Here is a 20,329-nt window from a genome sequence, read left to right as displayed (position 1 = left end):
GTTTATTGGCCGGTCCAAATTGTCCTTAGGTGTGAATGAGCGAGCAAATTGTCTGTCCCTGTGTGCCCTGCGACTGGCAGGCAACCAGTTCAGGGTGTCCCCTGCCCACTGCCCGAAGATAGCTGGGATGGGCTCCAGCACCCCCGCAACCCTACTGAGGATAAGCGTTGCAGATAATGGATGGATGGGTTTTCTTCTTTTTATATACTAATTATCTGCTTATGAGGTAGTACAGTGAAATACTTGACACAACTTCATTTTCAAACATTTTCGACGGACGGTGTCCCTCGGAAATTTTTTATGAATAAAAGTGTACTTTGGTTTAAAAAGGGTTAAAAACACTTTCCTATTTAATCGTATATTTGTGCTGATAACTAGACTTTGTACACAGAGAGGCTTGTGTTAACACTGATAAAGTTGCGTTCAGTTTGGTGGGGGAAAAAACCCCGGAAATACTCACTTTTCACGACGCACCATTGGACAACAACACATCTACGTCATTTTCATTTGACGCAGAGCGTAGCTGGCGCCTCTGTTTGTCGAACCTGCACTGAAGTATCGCCTATTAAAATGTACAAATGGTAAGAGTACCTATAATTATGTGATGTCAATATTAATAAAAAAATCTAATTTATTTACTGGGGTTCTGTTTAACAATTGGCACTAACCTCAAAGAAACGATAGCATTGAACGTTGTTGTTTGCGGAAGCTTTGGGGGGAAGCTGGGAATTTCAAGTCATGTGATGAAGCGAAAAGTCCACTGAAAATACTGACAAAACAGTAAACAAGTCATTTATCTGCATACTTTACACGCTTGTTAGTCGTTCGATATCATATTTAATCTGAAGTGATTGCCTTAAAAAGCTAACGTAGTAATAGCCTACCCAACGCAAGACAACAAACATGACGTCTCATTCTCAATAGCCGCACTGCTTATCCTCAGTAGGGTCGCGGGGTGCTGGAGCCCATCCCAGAAATCATCGGACAGTGGGCAAGGGACACCCTGAACTGGTTGCCAGCCAATCGCAGGGCACACAAGCACAGACAACTCGCTCGCTCATTCACACCTAGGGAAATGAAATGATCTGCATTTATACAGTGCTTTTCAAGTCAAGACTTCCCAAAGCGCTTTACAGCGCGCTTCACATTTCCCAATAGCGGCCGTGCAGCCATGTAAGGCGCTAACCTGCTTATTGGGGGTATTAGGGGTTCAGTGTCTTACCCAAGGACACTTCGACATGTAACACGGAGGAGCCGGGATTCGAACTGTGATCTCTTGATCCCAAGACGAGCGCTCTACCACCTGAGCCACTGCCGCCAATTTGGATCGGCCAGTTCACCTGAAATGCATGTTTTTGGAATGTGGGAGGAAACTGGAGTGCCCGGAGGAAACCCACGCAAGCATGGGGAGAACATACAAACTCCGCACAGGAAGTCCGGTAGCTGGGTTTGAACCCACACAGGAGGTTCCCAAGACGCGCTAACCACTGCGCTGCCGTGCTGCCCTCAAACATGACGTACTCAAAGTATTTATGATCACTCGTAAAATAACCAAAATTTTCTCTAAATTAAAATGAACGAATATTGGGTTTCGAATAGAAATTATATTGAGCGGCAAACCCTATAGTTGCTAAGATAAAGAGAACACTTCACGTTTCATTACATTTATCCATCCATCATACCTGTCAACCTCCACGGCTCCATACCCTTACAAACTGTCATATTTTCCCTTACAAAATACAAAAAAATCTTACACCATATTTTTTTCCAAATGTGTTTATTTATGTAGTTTAACATGTGATATTGTACATGTGTTTCGTTATATCATTCTGTACATATTATTAATAAAAAAAAATCAGGAACAATTGTTATAAGCGTAACTAAAATATCCATTAATAACACTTAAAATTTAAACGTTGTGCTCTGCGATGGAATGGCAAAACATCACTTCTGCAGCTGTTGAGGAGTCTTTCGGTGTAGTGCCTAATTTCGACTCCCCTGCAAAATCCTCCCCCCTCGAGTGAACGCGCATTCTGCTGCGCTTCCGACAATAGCTTTATTGTTTTAATAAGCTTATTATATAGAATACCATCGCTATTGTCGGAAGCGCAGCAGAATGCGCCTTCACGCGAGGGGGGGAGGATTTTGCAGGGGAGTCGAAATTAGGCACTACAGCGGCATGGCACAGTAGCATCAAACGCTCGCTTCGTTTGCCACGAAAAAAAAGATACAGAGATAGAGGCTTCTGCGGCGAGCTCGTTTGACTTGATGGATTTGCCGTTTCGTGATAGTCAGTGTATACTGGGTGGTACCCATAATTGACAAATGGAGCCCATCCCAGCTATCTTCGGGCAGTGGGCAGGGGACACCCTGAACTGGTTGCCAGCCAGTCGCAGGGCACTCAGGGACAGACAATTCGCTAGCTCATTCACACCTAGGGAAAATTCAGACGGCCAATTAAGCTGACATGCATGTTTTCGGAATGTGGGAGGAAACCCACGCAAGCAAGTGGAGAACATGCAAACTCCACACAGAAGGTTCGATCTCATGACTTCAGAACTGTGCCACACACGCGCTAACCACTGCGCCGCCTTGCTGCCTCAATACATTTAATAGAATAGAAAAAGAACTGTGACTGCATCACTAGCATATTTAGGTTTCAGTGCTGGCAAGCTTGAGGTATCCATACATTTCTATTTATGCATGTAAGTGGGTATCCCTTAACCACTAGGGTCTTGGGCAGGGGTGTCCAACTCAAATTCACAGTGGGCCAAAATTAAGCAGAGAAGTAAAGTTACGGGCCAAAATCAATATTTATTGAAAAATTAACTGCAACTGATATGTAATGTTTCACCTTTTCATACGGAAACAAACTAGTTTTTCTTAAACACAGAATTTAGAACCACCAAAGCTTGATATTACAAAAGCATTTATAACAAAATTTGAAATAAATGACACAGTGGTATTCATTTCCTATTTAATTCACATCACATTACATTACATCACAACTCAAGTACAATTTATGTATTTCCTATCTATTGGTGAATGTCATTAACTATAATTAAAGGCAAAATAATATGTATTTTGGCATTGCTTTTGGGTTAATGATTTGCTTTTTCCCCTGAAAAAAAAGCTTTGTGATTGATTAACCATTATAATATCAGGATGACATTGGTAACTTATTTCTTTCTTTTGAATGTGTTTAACAGATGGAGGAAATTAAGGATTCTCCAGATTACAACTGGTTCAGAAGCACAGTTCCCCTAAAAAGAGTAAGTAATTACAGTTTTACAGCATTCAACGTTTGGTCAGGATTCCATTTCGCAATGTCAGAAAATGATCAAACAATGGCAAGACATGTGAAGTGAATACTGTGTTTAAAGTCAATCACAAAGATATGTTATCTGACTGATACTGCTGGAATGTGAGGTTGGGGCGGGGAGCGTTGACTGCATTTGCGCATCAAAGGCTGCCGTCACAACTCCAGCACAGTGGATCCGCCCCTCCCTGGAGACTGGAACCCAGAGCTGGTACACGTCGGAATTTGGCCAGCAACAAGGGAAGAGGGCATATCCTAACAAGAAGAACTGGATAGAAATCCTGGCCGGTCCTGACCAAGTGTCAGCTCAACAAGAACCTTATCAAGTCAGCAGCCAAGCTTGATCAAGCTAGCGACCAAACCGGTGGGACAAAGCCAGCGACCTCAGAGAAGCCTCAAGCCACCAGCAGTCAACCTCTCCTTTAACACTCTGAATCCTGTGGTCCTCTCAAGCCTACCAGGATTCTTCATAGCTCTACAGCCGAGGACATAAAGACTGGGCTGTCATCTTCATTGACTCAGAACTTCGAAGAACATCTCGTTGTTGCTATTGCTATTGGTATTGATGTGACGTAATAGGGGAAACGCTATCAAATTATAATAACGTAATAATCAAGCCAATGTTGTTGTCCATCCAAATGATCCAAGTTTAAGTTCTCAACTTCTAGTTGTATTCATTTTATGTTATTATTAGTGTTTTGTGTTCTATTCAAGCTTCTTCAGTAGACTATTAGTAAAAGTCCAAAAATTTAGCAGTGTGTGTGTTTTGATTAAAGTATATTGAACTATCAAACACTGTAAAAAAGGATTCACCTAAAGTGTGTGTAGCCACCCTTTCAGAATAACTAAACAAGGTTTTTCATCTGTTTTCCTGACATAATGATCTCAAAACGTATGTGGTGCTCCAAAAAGGCGAGACGAGTTTTGAAAAGATAATGGGCTTTTTAATTCAATTGGTCAATAAATTGTTTGTGAGAATGATTTATTTCCCACCCATATTCGCTACACAGTCTTTGTTACTAATGTCATATAACATAACAAAGTAGTTCTAAAGGTCAAGGTGCAACAAAACACATTTAATATAAACTATTTAATAGTTTAACCACTGAATACTAGGCATCAGACACTACATCCAACTTTGAAATTTAATGGAGATTTAGGGTGGACTCAAACTTGGGTCTTTTCTCTTCATACCGTGCTAAAACCTGACTTTCTACCCACCTTTCATGTCCCCCTTCAGGCAACTGTCACATTACCAAACCATGCCCAAGCCCAGTTGCCTTCAAAATATACCTAAATATGTTGGAGGTTTAGATTTTTATGGAATGGTTTTCATCTCTCAGCACTTAAAATCAAGAACCATTGACCATAGAGTGACTGCAATTTTAAATACAGTACTCCAAAGCTACACGGGTACTGGGGGTCAAAACACGCAACACAGATTAGGACCAGTGGGTTTAGCCCTTAATATACCTGTTCTGTTCAATGGTCAGCCAGCATGTGGTCTTTCCCCAGTTTGCCAGTTCATATTCCTTCACAATAGGCAACGCTTTGCCGGGGTCAGTGCCTTTCTTCAGAAAACAAAAGAGGAATGAGATTAACAGAGGCAGATTGCGAGCAACAGCAACCGGATACTCTTGAATTATGGTAGGTGCTCGTGTAGTGGAAGAGCCTAGTATTCAAGAAACCCATGTACCCCTCCTAGTCTCTTAACCAACCAAGTCCCGGAGGCCCTGGCAGCACCTTGGCACGCCATTCCCACCCAAAGTAGCTGTGCCTGGCAGAGAGCCAGCCCCGGGAAAGCCTTCTGCCTCTAGCCCAGCGCTATGGAACAGAACCTGGAAGACTCACCCGTCGAGCCAACAGTCCAAACCCCAGCCCCATCTCACTTCACATCGTCCATCACCCCCATCAACCTGCCTCAGGCCCGGCACCAGGCCCAGCGCCACACCAGCCCCTCCCACCCGAACCACCCGGTTATTATGCATGTCATATATATTTCCTTGTACTATCTCATGAGCAGACGATTAGTATATATCACGAAAAATGTTATCTGCTGCCAGCTACTGATATCAGTGAATGTTGCAGTTACTTGGCTTATCTCTGGAAGAAAGCAAATAAACTGCTTTTTTGGCAAAGAATGAATTGGGCACAGGCTGCATGGCGGCGCAGTGGTTAGCGCGTGTGTGTGGCACAGTTCTGAGGTCATGAGATGGAACCTCCTGTGTGGAGTTTGCATGTTATCCCCGTACTTGCGTTGGTTTCCTCCGGGCATTCCGGTTTGCTCCCACATTCCAAAAACATGCATGTCAGGTTAATTGGCCGGTCCAAATTGTCCCTAAGTGTGAATAAACAAGGGAGTTGTCTGTCCCTGTGTGTCCTGCGACTGGCTTGAGAACCGGTTCAGGGTGTCCCCTGCCCACTGCCCGAAATAAAATGAAATGACCCTACTGAGGATAAGCCCTGCAGATAATGGATGGATGGATGAATTGGGCACACGAGACAAGGTCTTATGGCACATTGTTTGAAAAACACATTCATATGCCAAACATAAATTGACACCATGAAGTTATTATCCTAAACACTGAATAGAGAGGATGTGGTGACACTTTGACGAACATTAAACATGCTTTGGATCGCTTCTATTCGATGTTGACTTCGTTTGAAGATTAGGCAACAATCAATTCAGGCAATTCAATTATTTTATTCTGCCTGGCATCAGATTTCCTTGCACTAATCCAGCAAAACCTTAATGCTTTCTGGTACGTTTGGAACCTCCATGCTCTCAGAATAGAAAATCAATCACCAGGCAAACTATGAAAAAGATACAAGAGGGCACACCATTTCAGCTTTAATATTAAAAAAAATTATATTTTCAATGTTATGACTGCCTGTACTGATGCCGGGCTCCGTACAGGTCTTTGAAATCCTTTCTCATCTCATCTCATTAGCCGTACCGCTTATCCTCATTAGGGTCGCGGGGCGGCTGGAGCCCATCCCAGCCATCTCCGGGCAGTGGGCAGGGGACACCCTGAACTGGTTGCCAGCCAATCACAGGGCACACAGGGACAGACAACTCATTCGCTCATTCACACCTAGGGACAATTTGGACCGGCCAATTCACCTGACATGCATGTTTTTGGAACATGGGAGGAAACCAGAGTGCCCGGAGGAAACCCACGCAAGCACGGGGAGAACATACAAACTCCGCACAGGAAGTCTGGAGCTGGATTTGAACCCACGACAGGTTCCCATGACATGAACTGTGCCGCACAAGCGCTAACCACTGCGCCGCCGTGCTGCCCATTTGAAATCCTTTAAAATGCCTAAATTTTAATGTTTTGTTTTCAAGGCTTGAACTTTGGGTGATGTGTTTGAAAATGCTTGAAATTGTTGTCATGGGTCCCAGCGGTCTGACACGATATCCATCCATCCATTATCTGCACCGCTTATCCACAGTAGGGTCGCGGGGGTGCTGGAGCCCATCCCAGCTATCATGGGGCAGTGGGCAAGGAACACCCTGAACTGGTTGCCAGCCAGTCGAAGGGTACACAGAGACCGACGACTTACTCGCTCATTCACACCTAGGGACAATTTCGACCGGCCAATCAACCTGACATGCATGTTTTTGGAATGTGGGAGGAAACCGGAGTGCCCGGAGGAAACCCACGCAAGCACGGGGAGAACATGCAAAGTCCACACAGGAGGTTCGATCTCATGACCTCAGAACTGTGCCGCACATGCACTTACCACTGCGCCGCTGTGCTGCCTACTCATATACAAGCAGGGTTGGGTAGGGTTACTTTAACTGGATTACTTTCAATGACTTTTGGATTACTCCAATACCAAATATGCTAATAAAAGACAAAAGAAACTAAATATGAATAAAATGATGACTCACAACACATGGTAAGCTATCTCTCCTGGCTTTGATCTCTTTGATCTCCTGCAAAACTAACATAAAATGCGACAGAAACAAAATGAAAATAAATCCAAACAGCTTGCCAACATCATTTTTGCCGTTCCATGTATTCCGTTACTCCCCAAGCCTGCACAAAATTTAGTACTTTTATTCATATTTAGTTTCTTTTGTCTTTTATTAGCATATTTCGTATTGGAGTAATCCAAAAGTCATTGAAGGTAATCAAGTTAAAGTAACCTTACTCAACCCTGTATACAAGAATGATTAAATAGATACTGTTATGATTTAAAACGATCTATATGCTCCATAATGATTTTTTTTCGTTGATGTTTTCACAGTAATTGTCAACAATTTTCTCGTTTTCTCCTTATAGATAATTGTTGATGACGATGACAGCAAAGTGTGGTCATTGTATGATGCTGGCCCGAAGAGGATCAAGTGTCCCATCATGTTCCTTCCACCCGTCAGTGGAACCGCAGAAGTATTCTTCCAACAGATGTTGGCCTTGACAGGCTGGGGTTATAGGGTTATATCTGTGAGTTTGAACATGAATTTGTTCATAACTGACCTACAAAAGCACTGTGCTCACCCACGCTAAAGGGACATATTGGAAGAGAAGTATTTCCTTTTCAATGAATGTTGGCTTTACGTCTCTTTAATGTGAATGATTCTTGAAAACTGGAGTTTCTTATTAATTATTGGGTTTTTGTTTCTTTCAGCTGCAATATCCAGTGTACTGGAATCTCACGGAGTTCTGTGATGGATTCAGGAAGCTTCTCGATCACCTACAATTGGATAAAGTAGGCTTTCATATATTTTTGTTTTTTAATTTACCTGTTCATCTTCCACAGTGTTACAATGGAAGACATATTTAATACCGTAAATTCCGGACTATAGAGCGCACCTGATTATAAGCCGCACCCACCACATTTTAAGAGGATAACCGCTTTTGTACTTACACAAGGTGCACCTGTATATAAGCCGCATGCGCCCACATTAAAACATGTAACACAATCACCAAATTAACCCAAACCCGACTTCAAGTCCCGCGATTGTAACTGAATACAAAGTACACAGCCTAAAAACCACAGTCGGCAAGATGAACGGAAAATGATACCGGTACTTAAGGTTTGATGCAGACCTGCAGAGTCCGGGTCCCGTTGAAAATTATCCAAGGAAAAAAAAAAGTATATTTCCAAAGGTAAGGGTGGGAAAAATATATATCCACTATTGTCCGCTGCGTCCACAAACACGTCTCACCCTTACTCCATTTCCCGTCAGACCCCGTGGTTTTCGCCCCTTCTTTTTGATTCGCCCGTGGAAAACATATCTGAATAAGTCTCTAAAATAAATACATTACAAAAATATACAGTTGCAAATACATATTATACATGGTTACACATACAGGACTGCCTCAGAAAATTAAAATATTGTGACAAAGTTCTTTATTTTCTGTAATGCAATTAAAAAAACAAAAATGTCATACATTCTGGATTCATTACACATCAACTGAACTATTTCAAGCCTTTTATTATTTGAATATTGCTGATTTTGGCTTACAGCTGAAAAAAACTCAAAAATCCTATCTCAAAATATTAGAATACTTCCTCAGACCAAGTAAAAAAATAATTTTATAACAGCAAAACTAAATCAAACATTTGAAAATGTCCATTGATGCACTCAGTACTTGGTTGGGAATCCTTTTGCACGGATTACTGCATCAATCCGGCGTGGCATGGAGGCAATCAGCCTGTGGCATTGCTGAGGTGTTATTGATGCCCAGGATGCTTCGATAGCGGCCTTCAGCTCATTTGCATTTGTAGGTCTGGTGTCTTTCATCTTCTTCTTAACTATACCCCACAAATTCTCGATGGGGTTCAGGTCAGGGGAATTAGCAGGCCAATCAAGGACAGTGATGCCATGGTCAGTGCACCAGTTACTGGTGGTTTTGGCACTGTGGGCAGGTGCCAGATCATGCTGGAAAATGAAATCCTCATCTCCATAGAGCTTTTCAGCAGATGGAAGCATGTAGTGCTCTAAAATCTCTTGGTACACAGTTGCATTTACTCTGGACTTGATGAAACACAGTGGACCAACACCAGCAGCTGACATGGCTCCCCAAACCATTGCTGACTGTGGGAACTTCACACTGGATTTCAAGCAACTTGGATTTTGCTCCTCTGCAGCCTTTCTCCAGACTCTGGCGCTTTGACTTCCAAATGAAATGCAAAACTTGATTTCGTCTGAAAAGAGGACTTTGGACCACTCTGCAACTGTCCAGTGCTTCTTCTCCATAGCCCAAGTCAGACGCTTCTTCCGTTGTCTTGAGTTCAGAAGTTGCTTGACCATGGGAATACGGCTATTGTAGCCCATTTCCCGGACACGTCTGTGAACTGTGGCTTTTGATACCTGGACTCCAGCTTCAGCCCACTGTCTTTGAAGCTCCCCCAAATTCTGGAAGCGGCTCTTCTTCACAATTTTGTTAAGGCTGCGGTCATCTCTCTTGGTTGTGCAGCGTTTACGGCCACATTTTTCCCTTCCAACAGACTTTTTGTGGATATGCTTTGAAACTGCACTCTGTGAACAGCCTGCTCTTTGAGAAATTTCTTTTTGTGTCTTACCCTCCATCAGGAGGGTATCAATGATGGTCCTCTGGACAGCAGTCAGATCAGCAGTGATTTAGTTTACTGAACCAAGCTGAGTATTTTTAAGGCTCAGGAAACCCTCGCAAGGTGTTTCGAGTTAATTAGATGATTCAGGTGATTAGTTGAATAGCCTACTTGTATACTTTTTCATGATATTCTAATATTTTGAGATAGGATTTTTGAGTTTTCTTAAGCTGTAAGCCAAATTCAGCAATATTCAAATAATAAAAGGCTTGAAATAGTTCAGTTGATGTGTAATGAATCCAGAATGTATGACATTTTTGTTTTTTTAATTGCATTACAGAAAATAAAGAACTTTATCACAATATTCTAATTTTCTGAGACAGTCCTGTATATATAATTATTATTATTTTTTAGACCCGCGAAGCTCTGAACCACGAATGTAGAACCGCAAAGTAGCGACTCCCCTTCAAAAATGCTTAAAATTTATTTATTTATTTATTTTTTTTTTTCCTTTTTTTTTTTTTAAAATTATTTCATTTTATTATTATTATTTTTTAGACCCGCGTAGCTCTGAACCCGCGAACGTTGAACCGCGAAGTAGCGAGGTCCCACTGTAGTCCTAAACATGGATAGAACCTTTGCTGGACGTCAGCTCTTTTACACCTTTACTGCCCTCTAGCGGGGAGAAGGAGCATTCAGTTTGTATCTCTTAAAAAGATCATAACTTTTGATAGAAATAAAGCTAGAGACTTTCTTCTTTTTTCACATACTCAACAATTCAGGATTAAATCATTTGCCATATGTTTGACAAATCTGAATTTAACTTACTCGCTTTTGTGTGCACCTACTGTTGTTCGATGTTCATTTATTTAGTCTAATGTCAATCCTGTCTGGTGTGTTCAAGGTCCATCTTTTCGGTGCTTCGTTGGGTGGATTTCTGGCTCAGAAGTTTGCTGAACTAACATGCAAGTCCCCGAGAGTGCACTCTTTGATTCTGTGTAATTCGTTCAGCGATACCGCCATCTTTAACCAGACGTGGACAGCAAACAGGTTTTCACGAAATTTTGGATATTTATTACAGTAAAAGGTTTGATCCCAAATCAAAAATTGGACATGTGTGTAATCTCATCTCATTATCTCATTAGCTACACCGCTTGTCCTCAGTAGGGTCGCGGGGGTGCTGGAGCCCATCCCAGCAATCATCGGGCACTGGGCAGGGGACACCCTGAACTGGTAGGGGACACGGGGACAGACAACTCACTCGCTCATTCACACCTAGGGACAATTTGGACCGGCCAATTCACCTGAAATGCATGTTTTTGGAATGTGAGAGGAAACCGGAGTGTCCGGAGGAAACCCACGCAAGCATGGGGAGAACATACAAACTCCGCACAGGAAGTCTGGAGCTGGATTTGAACCCATGCAGGAGGTTCCCAAGACATGAACAGTGCCGCACATGCGCTAACCACTGCGCCGTTGTGCTGCCCATGTGTGTAATGTTTCAGCCAATTTGGCATTTTATAGTGTCAATATTGTGAGTTCTAATAGCAATACGCCCATCAGGGATGCAAGATAACTGCAATATTTTGATATAGGATCTGTTACTGTCAGGACCAGAATGGAAACAGGACCCAATTGTGTAACGTTTCCTCACAATTTTATTGAAAGAAAGAGGAAGGGCAGTGCCCGCGATCCGATGCTCACTGGAAGCGGGAAGCAAGTCGCTCTCGTACTCGGATTGTGATCCAAACATGGAAGTGGACCTTCCGTAGCAAGCTATGGCGGTGTCAAGGACGGAAAACTGGTCTGTAGCCTGGACTGGGAGAGCAAGGCGTGGTCGGAGTCGGAAACGAGTCGTAAGCCAGGACAGGAGAGTAGACGTAGTCGGGGACAAAAAAAGTCGTAAGCCGGGACCGGAGAGCAGACGTGGTCAGGATCAAAACAGGTCGTAGACAGACGGGAGCAAAAATGGGACAGGTGGGAGTCAGGGTCGAAAAACGTTTGCCTAGTATACACTGAGGTGTACAGATGGATTTGACAACAGGGGATTGACAGGACTGGGTTCAAATATTGACAGGGAGCTAATCAGAACCCGCGGCGGTTGGCACCAAATGAGCGGGCACGGGTGAATCACTTCAGTAATCATGACAGTTACAATGTAATCATTGTCATGTCACAATATTAAAAGTAAAGGTTCACCAATTTATTCAAAGTAAAAAACTAGGGATCTGCTGATCACACTTTTTTGGCATCCGAGTTTTTTTTTCCAGTTTTTCCTCAATTAAGTATGGAAAAATACATACATGTATGTGTACACAGTGTATTGTATGTGATTCATATGCTAAAGGACTATTTCTTCAAATAGGTTTGGAAACAAGCACAATTATATCAATGTTGTGCAGTACAGGCCTTTTCTTCCTAGAACAATTCTTTTGTATTAAATTTGGTCTATGATATATGATGAGATCCTTTGTTTATTTCATGTGAATTCAATTAATACAAAGTAAACTTACTAACAGAATGTATTGCCATCTTATTTGCATAAACGTTGACTTTGAACATTTTCATGAAAGTGATTTGAGACATGCAATTTATTTGATTAACTCACAAATGAGGAAATGATTAGTGGATAAATAAATTGCAAGTACTCACAATGAAATGAATTGCCATGTTTGCAATGTATTTTGACAAGAATGGGTTTTAAAACATGTTTTATTTGTAAAAGAATAGGATTGATGTGGTCATTCACGCATGCTAAAAATGCCACGTAGCTAGTTCTTGTGGATCTGTTTGACTTTGCATGTCTCCAAACAAGCACAATTGATGCATGATCTTGTTGACTGCCACCATTAGGGTAAAAATTGATTGCCACCAAATAATTTGCGCTCGTTAAACACCAATTTAAAGTTAAATCCATTTGGAGTCGCGATTTGTTGCTGCCATTTTTTGCAGGATTCAATACAACAAGAAAGGGAGTTGCTTATTTTGGTTGGACTGTTTAGGATGAGACTAAGGAGACGTATTGGGAGTAACCTTTGACTTTGTCCTGAAACTATAAACCAACTCTGCTTTTTGCAGGAGATGTTTTATTTGAGACCTGTTTCGCTAGACCAACCTGAGAACGCATGCTCTCTGGAAGTTAAGCAGGGTCGGGCTTGGTTAGTACTCTGACGGGAGACCGCCTGGGAATGCCGGACGCTGTTAATATGTCATTTAGCACACGCTCTGCTGCAACAGCACTGACTGAACCCCCGGTACAATCGGTGGAAACAAATTTCCCAAAGGCAGGGGTGTCCAAACCTTTCAGAAAGCGAGCCAGAGTTGGTAAGGTGAGAATGTGTGAGGACCGACTTTTCAGCCTGGCATTCTTTAAACAGTTCCTGAAAGGTTTACAGTGCTTAGCGATCGGCATTACAACCTTGTAGCTTGCCTTTGTAAAATTTTCATTTGACTCGCAGGGTCTCTTGGAAAAAGCCGCTTCCAGTTGCTTTACCTATTCACAGCTTCCGTTTCCAGTTAGCTTTTGTTTTCAGCATGTTTTGTCTGGCAGTGCCTTCTTGACATTATATTGTTTAAAAACAGTTACAGTCTCTTGGCAAATTAGGCAGAAGCAGTTGTTTCGAATATCGGTGAAAAACATTTCTCCTATAACCACATGTTCTTCAAGTGGCGGCCCTCACAGTCAGCTTTCCTTTTTTTTATTTACAGTCGCCATGTCAGAATTTTGGTGGACTAAAATTCTCACAGAAAGGCAAGGGCAAGCTGGCCTGATGGCTATTGCCATCACCTGGTGAAGTGAAATACAATTATTATAATTTTTATTTTATACTGTGGTGAACATTACCGGCTGGCCACATATTATTTTTTTTTTAAAGATTTTGCGGGCCAGTAAACATTTAATCATGGGCCAAGATTGGCCCTCAGGCCAGACTTTGGACCAGCCCGCCCTTAGGGGACCAAATACATTCATATTATCATTAAAATGTGTTTTTATGGCCGATTGTCTTTGGCCATTACCGATCAGCTGAAAATTGCTCGATCAAGCCCGATTTCAGATCACGTGATAAGGACATCCCTTTTAAAAAAATGCTGGAAATGTATTTTGGGAATTTGTGTCGAATTTGTTCTAAATATCACTTTATCCTATTCGATCTCTCATCAGCCGTACCGCTTATCCTCATTAGGGTCGCGGGGGGGGCTGGAGCCCATCTCAGCCATCTCCGGGCAGTGGGCAGGGGACACCCTGAATTGGGTGCCAGCCAATCGCAGAGCACACAGGGACAGACAACTCATTCGCTCATTCACACCTAGGGACAATTTGAACCGGCCAATTAACCTGACATGCATGTTTTTGGAAAGTGGGAGGAAACCGGAGTGCCCGGAGGAAACCCACGCAAGCACGGGGAGAACATACAAACTCCGCACAGGAAGTCTGGAGCTGGATTTGAACCCGGGACAGGTTCCCATGACATGAACTGTGCCGCACAAGTGCTAACCACTGCGCCGCTGTGCTGCCCCCTATTCGATCTAACAATATCAAGTCTGATTTTTTTCATCTTAAAAGAAGAATACGTGGATATATATCTGTTTTATGGATGGAAAACCCTAGTGTGAGAATGCCTTTTAAAATAAACTATTGGAATGTATTTTCTTAGTTTTTGGTTGATGCCAGCTTTCCTGTTGAAGAAGATTGTTCTGGGGAACTTTGCCAAAGGACCTGTCGACCCAGAAATGGCCGGTGCCATTGACTTCATGGTTGATAGGGTAAGACATTTTGTCCCTATCTGGTTTTTTTTTTTTCAACGAAATAATGATGCATATTTTATGTGCTGCAGCTGGAGACTCTGAACCAGAGAGAGTTAGCATCCAGGTTAACACTAAACTGTCAGAACTCCTACGTGGAGCCACACAAGATAAAAGACGTTGCTGTGACGATTATAGATGTAAGTTGGAACGCATGTGAGGAGAAAGACAAAGCATTATTTTGTACACTTCCATTAGGCCTGATGTGTTTGTTTTACACCACGTAGGTTTTTGATCAAAGTGCACTGTCTTTAGAAGCCAAGGAGGAGATGTATAAATTGTTTCCAAGTGCAAAACGGGCTCATCTGAAAACCGGTGGAAACTTCCCTTACCTTTGCCGAAGTGCTGATGTAAACCTTTACATACAGGTATGACAACATGAAAGCCTTGCAGAGAGTTTACGATGTTTCAATTTTTGGGAAACTGGACTTTCAATTATGCTGCCCTGTTGAGACCATAGACATGGGATTATCACGTGTTTGGCTCTTCCACACTAGCACATATTATTATTTGGAAGAATAATCCTCCTCAAACAGTGGTTCTCATATACAGTGGCTTGTGAAACTATTTGGACTCCTTTAACTTTATGACCTTTTGCCACATTTCAGACTTCAAACATTAAGATATAAAACTGTAATTTCTTTTGAAGCATCAACAATAAGTGGGACACAATCATGAAGTGGAACACACTTTATTGGGTATTTTAAACTCATCTCATCTCATTAGCTGCACCGCTTATCCTCAGTAGGGTCGCGGGGGTGCTGGAACCCATCCCAGCAATCATCGGGCAGTGGGCAGGGGACACCCTGAACTGGTTGCCAGCCAATCGCAGGGCACACGGGGACAGACAACTTACTCGCTCATTCGCACCTAGGGACAATCTGGACCGGCCAATTCACCTGAAATGCATGTTTTTGGAATGTGGGAGGAAACCGGAGTGCCCGGAGGAAACCCACGCAAGCACGGGGAGAACATACAAACTCCGCACAGGAAGTCTGGAGCTGGATTTGAACCCACGCAGGAGGTTCCCATGACTTGAACGGTGCCGCACATGCGCTAACCACTGCGCCGCCGTGCTGCCTGTATTTTAAACTATTTTAACAAATAAAAAACGAAAAAGTGGGTGTGCAAAATTATTCAGCCCCTTTATTTTCAGTGCATTAAACTCTGTCCAGAAGTTCAGTGATTCGATGTTGATCTAAATGACTAACGATGATAAATGGAATCCACTTGTGTGTAATCAAGTCTCTGTATAAATGCACCTGCACTGTAATAGTCTCAGAGGTCTGTTTAAAGCACAGAGAGAATTATGAAGAACGAGAAACACACCAGGTAGGTCCGAGATACTGTTGTGGAGAAGTTTAAAGCTGGATTTGGATACAAAAAGATTTCCCGAGCTTTAAACATCCCAAGGAACACTGTGGAAGCAATAATATTGAAATGGAAGGAGTATCAGACCAATACAAATCTACCAATATCGGGCCGTCCCCCTAAACTTTCAGGTCATACAAGGAGAAACCTGATCAGAGATGCAGCCAAGAGGCCCATGATCACTCTGGATGAACTGCAGAGGTCTTCATCTGAGGTGAGAGAGTCTATCGATAGGACAACAATCAGTCGTATACTGCACAAAATTGGGCCTTTATGGAAGAGTGGCAAGAAGGAAACCATTTCTTAAAGATATCCATAAAAAGTGGCGTTTAAAGTTTGCCACTAGCCACCTGGGAGACACACCAAACATGTGGAAGAAGGTGCTCTGGTCAGATGAGACCAAAATCTAACCTTTTGGCAACAAATGCAAGACGTTATGTTTGGCGTAAAAGCAGCACAGCTCATCACCCTCAACACACCATCCCTACAGTCAAACATGGTGGTGGCTGCATCATGGTTTGGGCCTGCTTTTCTTCAGCAGGGACAGGGAAGATGGTTAAAATTGATGGGAAGATGGATGGAGCCAAACATTGGTAAACCTGATGGAGTCTGCAAAAGACCTGAGACTGGGACGGAGATTTTTCTTCCAACAAGACAAAGATCAAAAACATAAAGCAAAAGCTACAAAGGAATGGTTCACCAAAAACATATCAAGGTGTTAGAATGGCCAAGTCAAAGTCCAGACCTTAATCCAATTGAGAATCTGTGGAAAGAACTGAAAACTGCTGTTCACAAACGCTTTCCATCCAACCTCACTGAATTCTAGCTGTTTTGCAAGGAGGAATGGGCCAAAATATCAGTTTCTCGATGTCCAAAACTGATAGAGACTTTAAGCTGTAATCGCAGCAAAAGGTGGCGCTACAACGTATTAACTCAATGGGGCTGAATCATTTTGCACACCCACTTTTTATTTTTTATTTGTTAAAAAAGTTTAAAATATCCAATAAAGTATGTTCCACTTCATGATTGTGTCCCACATATTGTTGATTCTTCACAAGAACTTAGTTTTATATCTTTATGTTTGAAGCCTGAAATGTGGCAAAATTTCACAAAGTTCAAGGGGGCCAAATAGTTTCGCAAACCACTGTATGTAGTATGTGTGTTTTCCTCAGAAAAGATCATGGTGAATTTAACAGTCAAAATAAATGCTCTTTTTTCTCCATCTTAGATTCATTTGCGTCAATTCAATGGAACACGTTATGCTGCCATCGACCCTTCCATGGTGAGTGCTGGGGAGCTGGATTTCCAGGAGTGCCAACTAAAAGCGTGCCAGGATTCTGAGGAGGAGACATAACAAGCGTTTTCTAGTACTGCAAAAAAGACAATTTTTCAATAAAAGTTAGAGGAAATGTGTCTGTCATTTGATTTTTTTTTCAAATAAAAAGTCTCCCACAGTTACGCATACCTGTCAACCTCCACGGCTCCCTTCCCGTACAAAATACAAAATAATCGTACACCATATATTTTTTTTTTCCGGAATGATGCATGATGGGAAATCCCCAGGCGGCAGTCGCATGCGATTGACAAATTCGCGCTTTTCCGTACAGATTTCCTTGTACGTCGTACTCGTCTTAAAATGCATAAAAAAACGTACTTTGTACGGCAAAATTGTACAGGTTGACAGGTATGGTTACATCGCCCACACTTACCTGCGATCCTGCTGAATAAAAAACAGAGTACTAAATACTGCTCATTATTCAATGACGTTAAGCAGTGTCTGAAATAATTTCTGCCCAGATGCCCGGGGCTTGCATCTTTTACGTCGGGCGTACAACTTACAAGAATTCTTCGCCCGGGTTCTTTCAAATCAAATGTTTGCTTTATTCCGTTTTCGAAATCTTCGTTCGGTTTGGAATATTCAGAATTTCGGTTCGTTTAGCAATTTGCATACTCGGCAGACAATCAGAAGCCTGCATCGAATAACTTCGTGCTTCCGGACTCTCCGGAGCGTTATATGGGTTGCATTTGCATATCGTTTTCCAAAGTAGACGCAAAGAGAACACAAGAAAAATGGATAAGTGGTTAGGAATCAAGCCAAAACTTCAGCCCCAGAAGAAATATTCAAAAGAAGCTAACAAAATTTACGACGCAACAAAACGTAAACGTACATTAAAAGCATCGTGGAAGGAGGAGTTCACGTGGCTTGTAGCTGACGACGCAACGCAAACATTGCATGAATGAAGATGAGTAAATACAGGTACATACAGATGGCAGATGGAAAACAGTGATGTCATATACATGCCATGTTATAAGTACCGTATTTTCTACACTATAAGGCACACCGTGTTATAAGGCGCACCTTCAATGAATGATATATTTTAAAACTTTTTCCATACATAAGGCGCACCGCATTATAAGGCGCTATAAGTGGTCGCTGGTTTAAGATCAGGTAATTGTGCAATTTTGTAATTGTAATCCTGTGCAGTCCTTCGAGACATTTTTGTGATTAAGGGCCATATTAATAAATTTGACTTGGCTACAGTAGAGGTGTAGTTACGTTATGCAACCATTAGATGGTGCCGCGCTAAAGGGAATGTCAACAAAACAGTCAGATACAGCTGTTTTATTATTTTCTCTGAGGTAAAGCATTTTTGTGACACATCTTTGAACAACAGCAAGGCATAACATTTTACTTTTCCTCCATTTAGTCAACACGCAAAAATAGTCTGATACTGTTATGGTAAATTAAACGTTAGTGCAATCGCAATATAGTGACACTCGTAATGTGCAAAAACAATAACAAGTGCAAAACAATAACAATAAAGCAATAACATAATAACTGTAAAATATAAAACGTAAACACACACCAAGTAGGACCACCTCTGAATTCTTTAATGTTAAGTTCCCGTGCCAGCGCTGTTGCCTTCATTCGAATAGTTATTGTACTGACACTTCTACTTACTGCTCTTTGATCAACAACCCACTGTTCAAGTGTGTCCTCTAACTGTGGCCATCTCGCTTTATTGCCACGGAAACTTTGTTTAGTCTTCTTTACTTGGCGCAGCTCATCCTCATGCTTCAATGTTGAACTCTCTCACTGCTGCTCTATTTCCGTGTTCTACTGCGTGACTGATCGCCTTGAGTTTAAACTCTGCGTTGTAAGCGTGTCTCCTAATAGGAGCCATTTCAGGGTCTTTATACAAACGCACAAATAAAAGAGAATCGTTGTTTAATATTTTCCCCGTATGCACAGCGCACTTCTTCTTCTACGTGAAAAATGGAGTCGGTGGCTGCTTCTCTTAGTTGCGAGACCTTGCAATTCAATATTGATCCATATATAAGGCGCACCGGATTATAAGGTGCATAGTAGGCTTTTTGAAAAAATAAAAGATTTTATGTGTGCCTTATAGTGCGGAAAATACGGTAGATTTATAATAAACTTAATTTTGAAGTTTTGTTCTGTTATATATTCTGATTATCAATCCTTAATACTTTGCAACAACAGTTTTTTTATGATTAGTTGTCTTATTGTGTATCAAGTTGTGAAAAATAGGGCAGGCAACGTTATGGCTGGGCAGGCAACTTTTCAGGGTTTTCTGCCCTGGTGTCCGCTAACCTTTTGCCATGAGTTTCAGACACTGACTTTAAGTCAGAAATTGACAGAGAAATCGCAATTGAAAATTGGCCAAACAGGATTAGTTTCTTTCAGAAAAATATTCATTTTAGCACATGCTGCTTTCAAAGCTCTAGAACCACCCAACAAAACCTGGATGAAAAGACACCAAGGTGGTGCTGCAGTTTTGAAAAGTGTCACTGCCTCTATGTAGTCATGATTGTAGGATTTCTTCAAAACCTCTTCATTCATTTATTTAGTGTAATTCTTTGATTTCTTGATTTGGTTGTTATTTACCTTCATTATCCCAGCCGTGTTTTATTTTGTAGCAAGAAAATGGGCTTGTCATATCAATAACTGTTAGAATCCTGTTAGAACAAAGATCCCTTTTTCAGTTGAGTTTGAGTTATTAGAATAGAATAGAATAGAATAGAATATGCCTTTATTGTCATTGTTACAACATGGGATATATTGTAACAACGAAATTGGACGACTCCAGTTCCACATTTACAGTGAGGATAAGGAACAAAGAGATAAAGGAACAAAAAACATGTTTTAACTGTCTTTGTTGTAAATAGGCTCTGCTTCCTCCGGAGGGGGGTGATGAGGGGGGTGAGGGACAGACAGAAATGGTGGATCCAACTGGATGTTTGATATTACAGTACACACAGTCCAGTGTTTTTTCCCGAATT

At 41.9% G+C, this 20,329-nt stretch overlaps 1 protein-coding gene across 1 annotated transcript; it reads left to right on the top strand.

The window, feature by feature from the left end:
• The first annotated feature begins 455 nt into the window (after positions 1–455).
• Positions 456–17,437, top strand: spg21 (SPG21 abhydrolase domain containing, maspardin). The gene is made up of 9 exons (XM_088333132.1): positions 456–581; positions 3,210–3,272; positions 7,615–7,776; positions 7,961–8,041; positions 10,755–10,900; positions 14,506–14,614; positions 14,686–14,793; positions 14,881–15,021; positions 17,253–17,437. Exons 1-9 carry the CDS (start codon positions 579–581, stop codon positions 17,376–17,378), a joined length of 939 nt encoding a protein of 312 aa, XP_088189258.1. The 5' UTR covers positions 456–578; the 3' UTR covers positions 17,379–17,437.
• Positions 17,438–20,329: the final 2,892 nt, after the last annotated feature.

Source organism: Urocampus carinirostris, chromosome 4, assembly GCF_059441175.1.
Source record: "Urocampus carinirostris isolate Australia breed hairy pipefish chromosome 4, RoL_Ucar_1.0, whole genome shotgun sequence".
In the NCBI taxonomy this organism is placed as follows: Eukaryota; Metazoa; Chordata; class Actinopteri; order Syngnathiformes; family Syngnathidae; genus Urocampus; species Urocampus carinirostris.
Note: the sequence above shows the minus strand (reverse complement) of the source record. Positions and strands in the feature narration are given on the sequence as shown.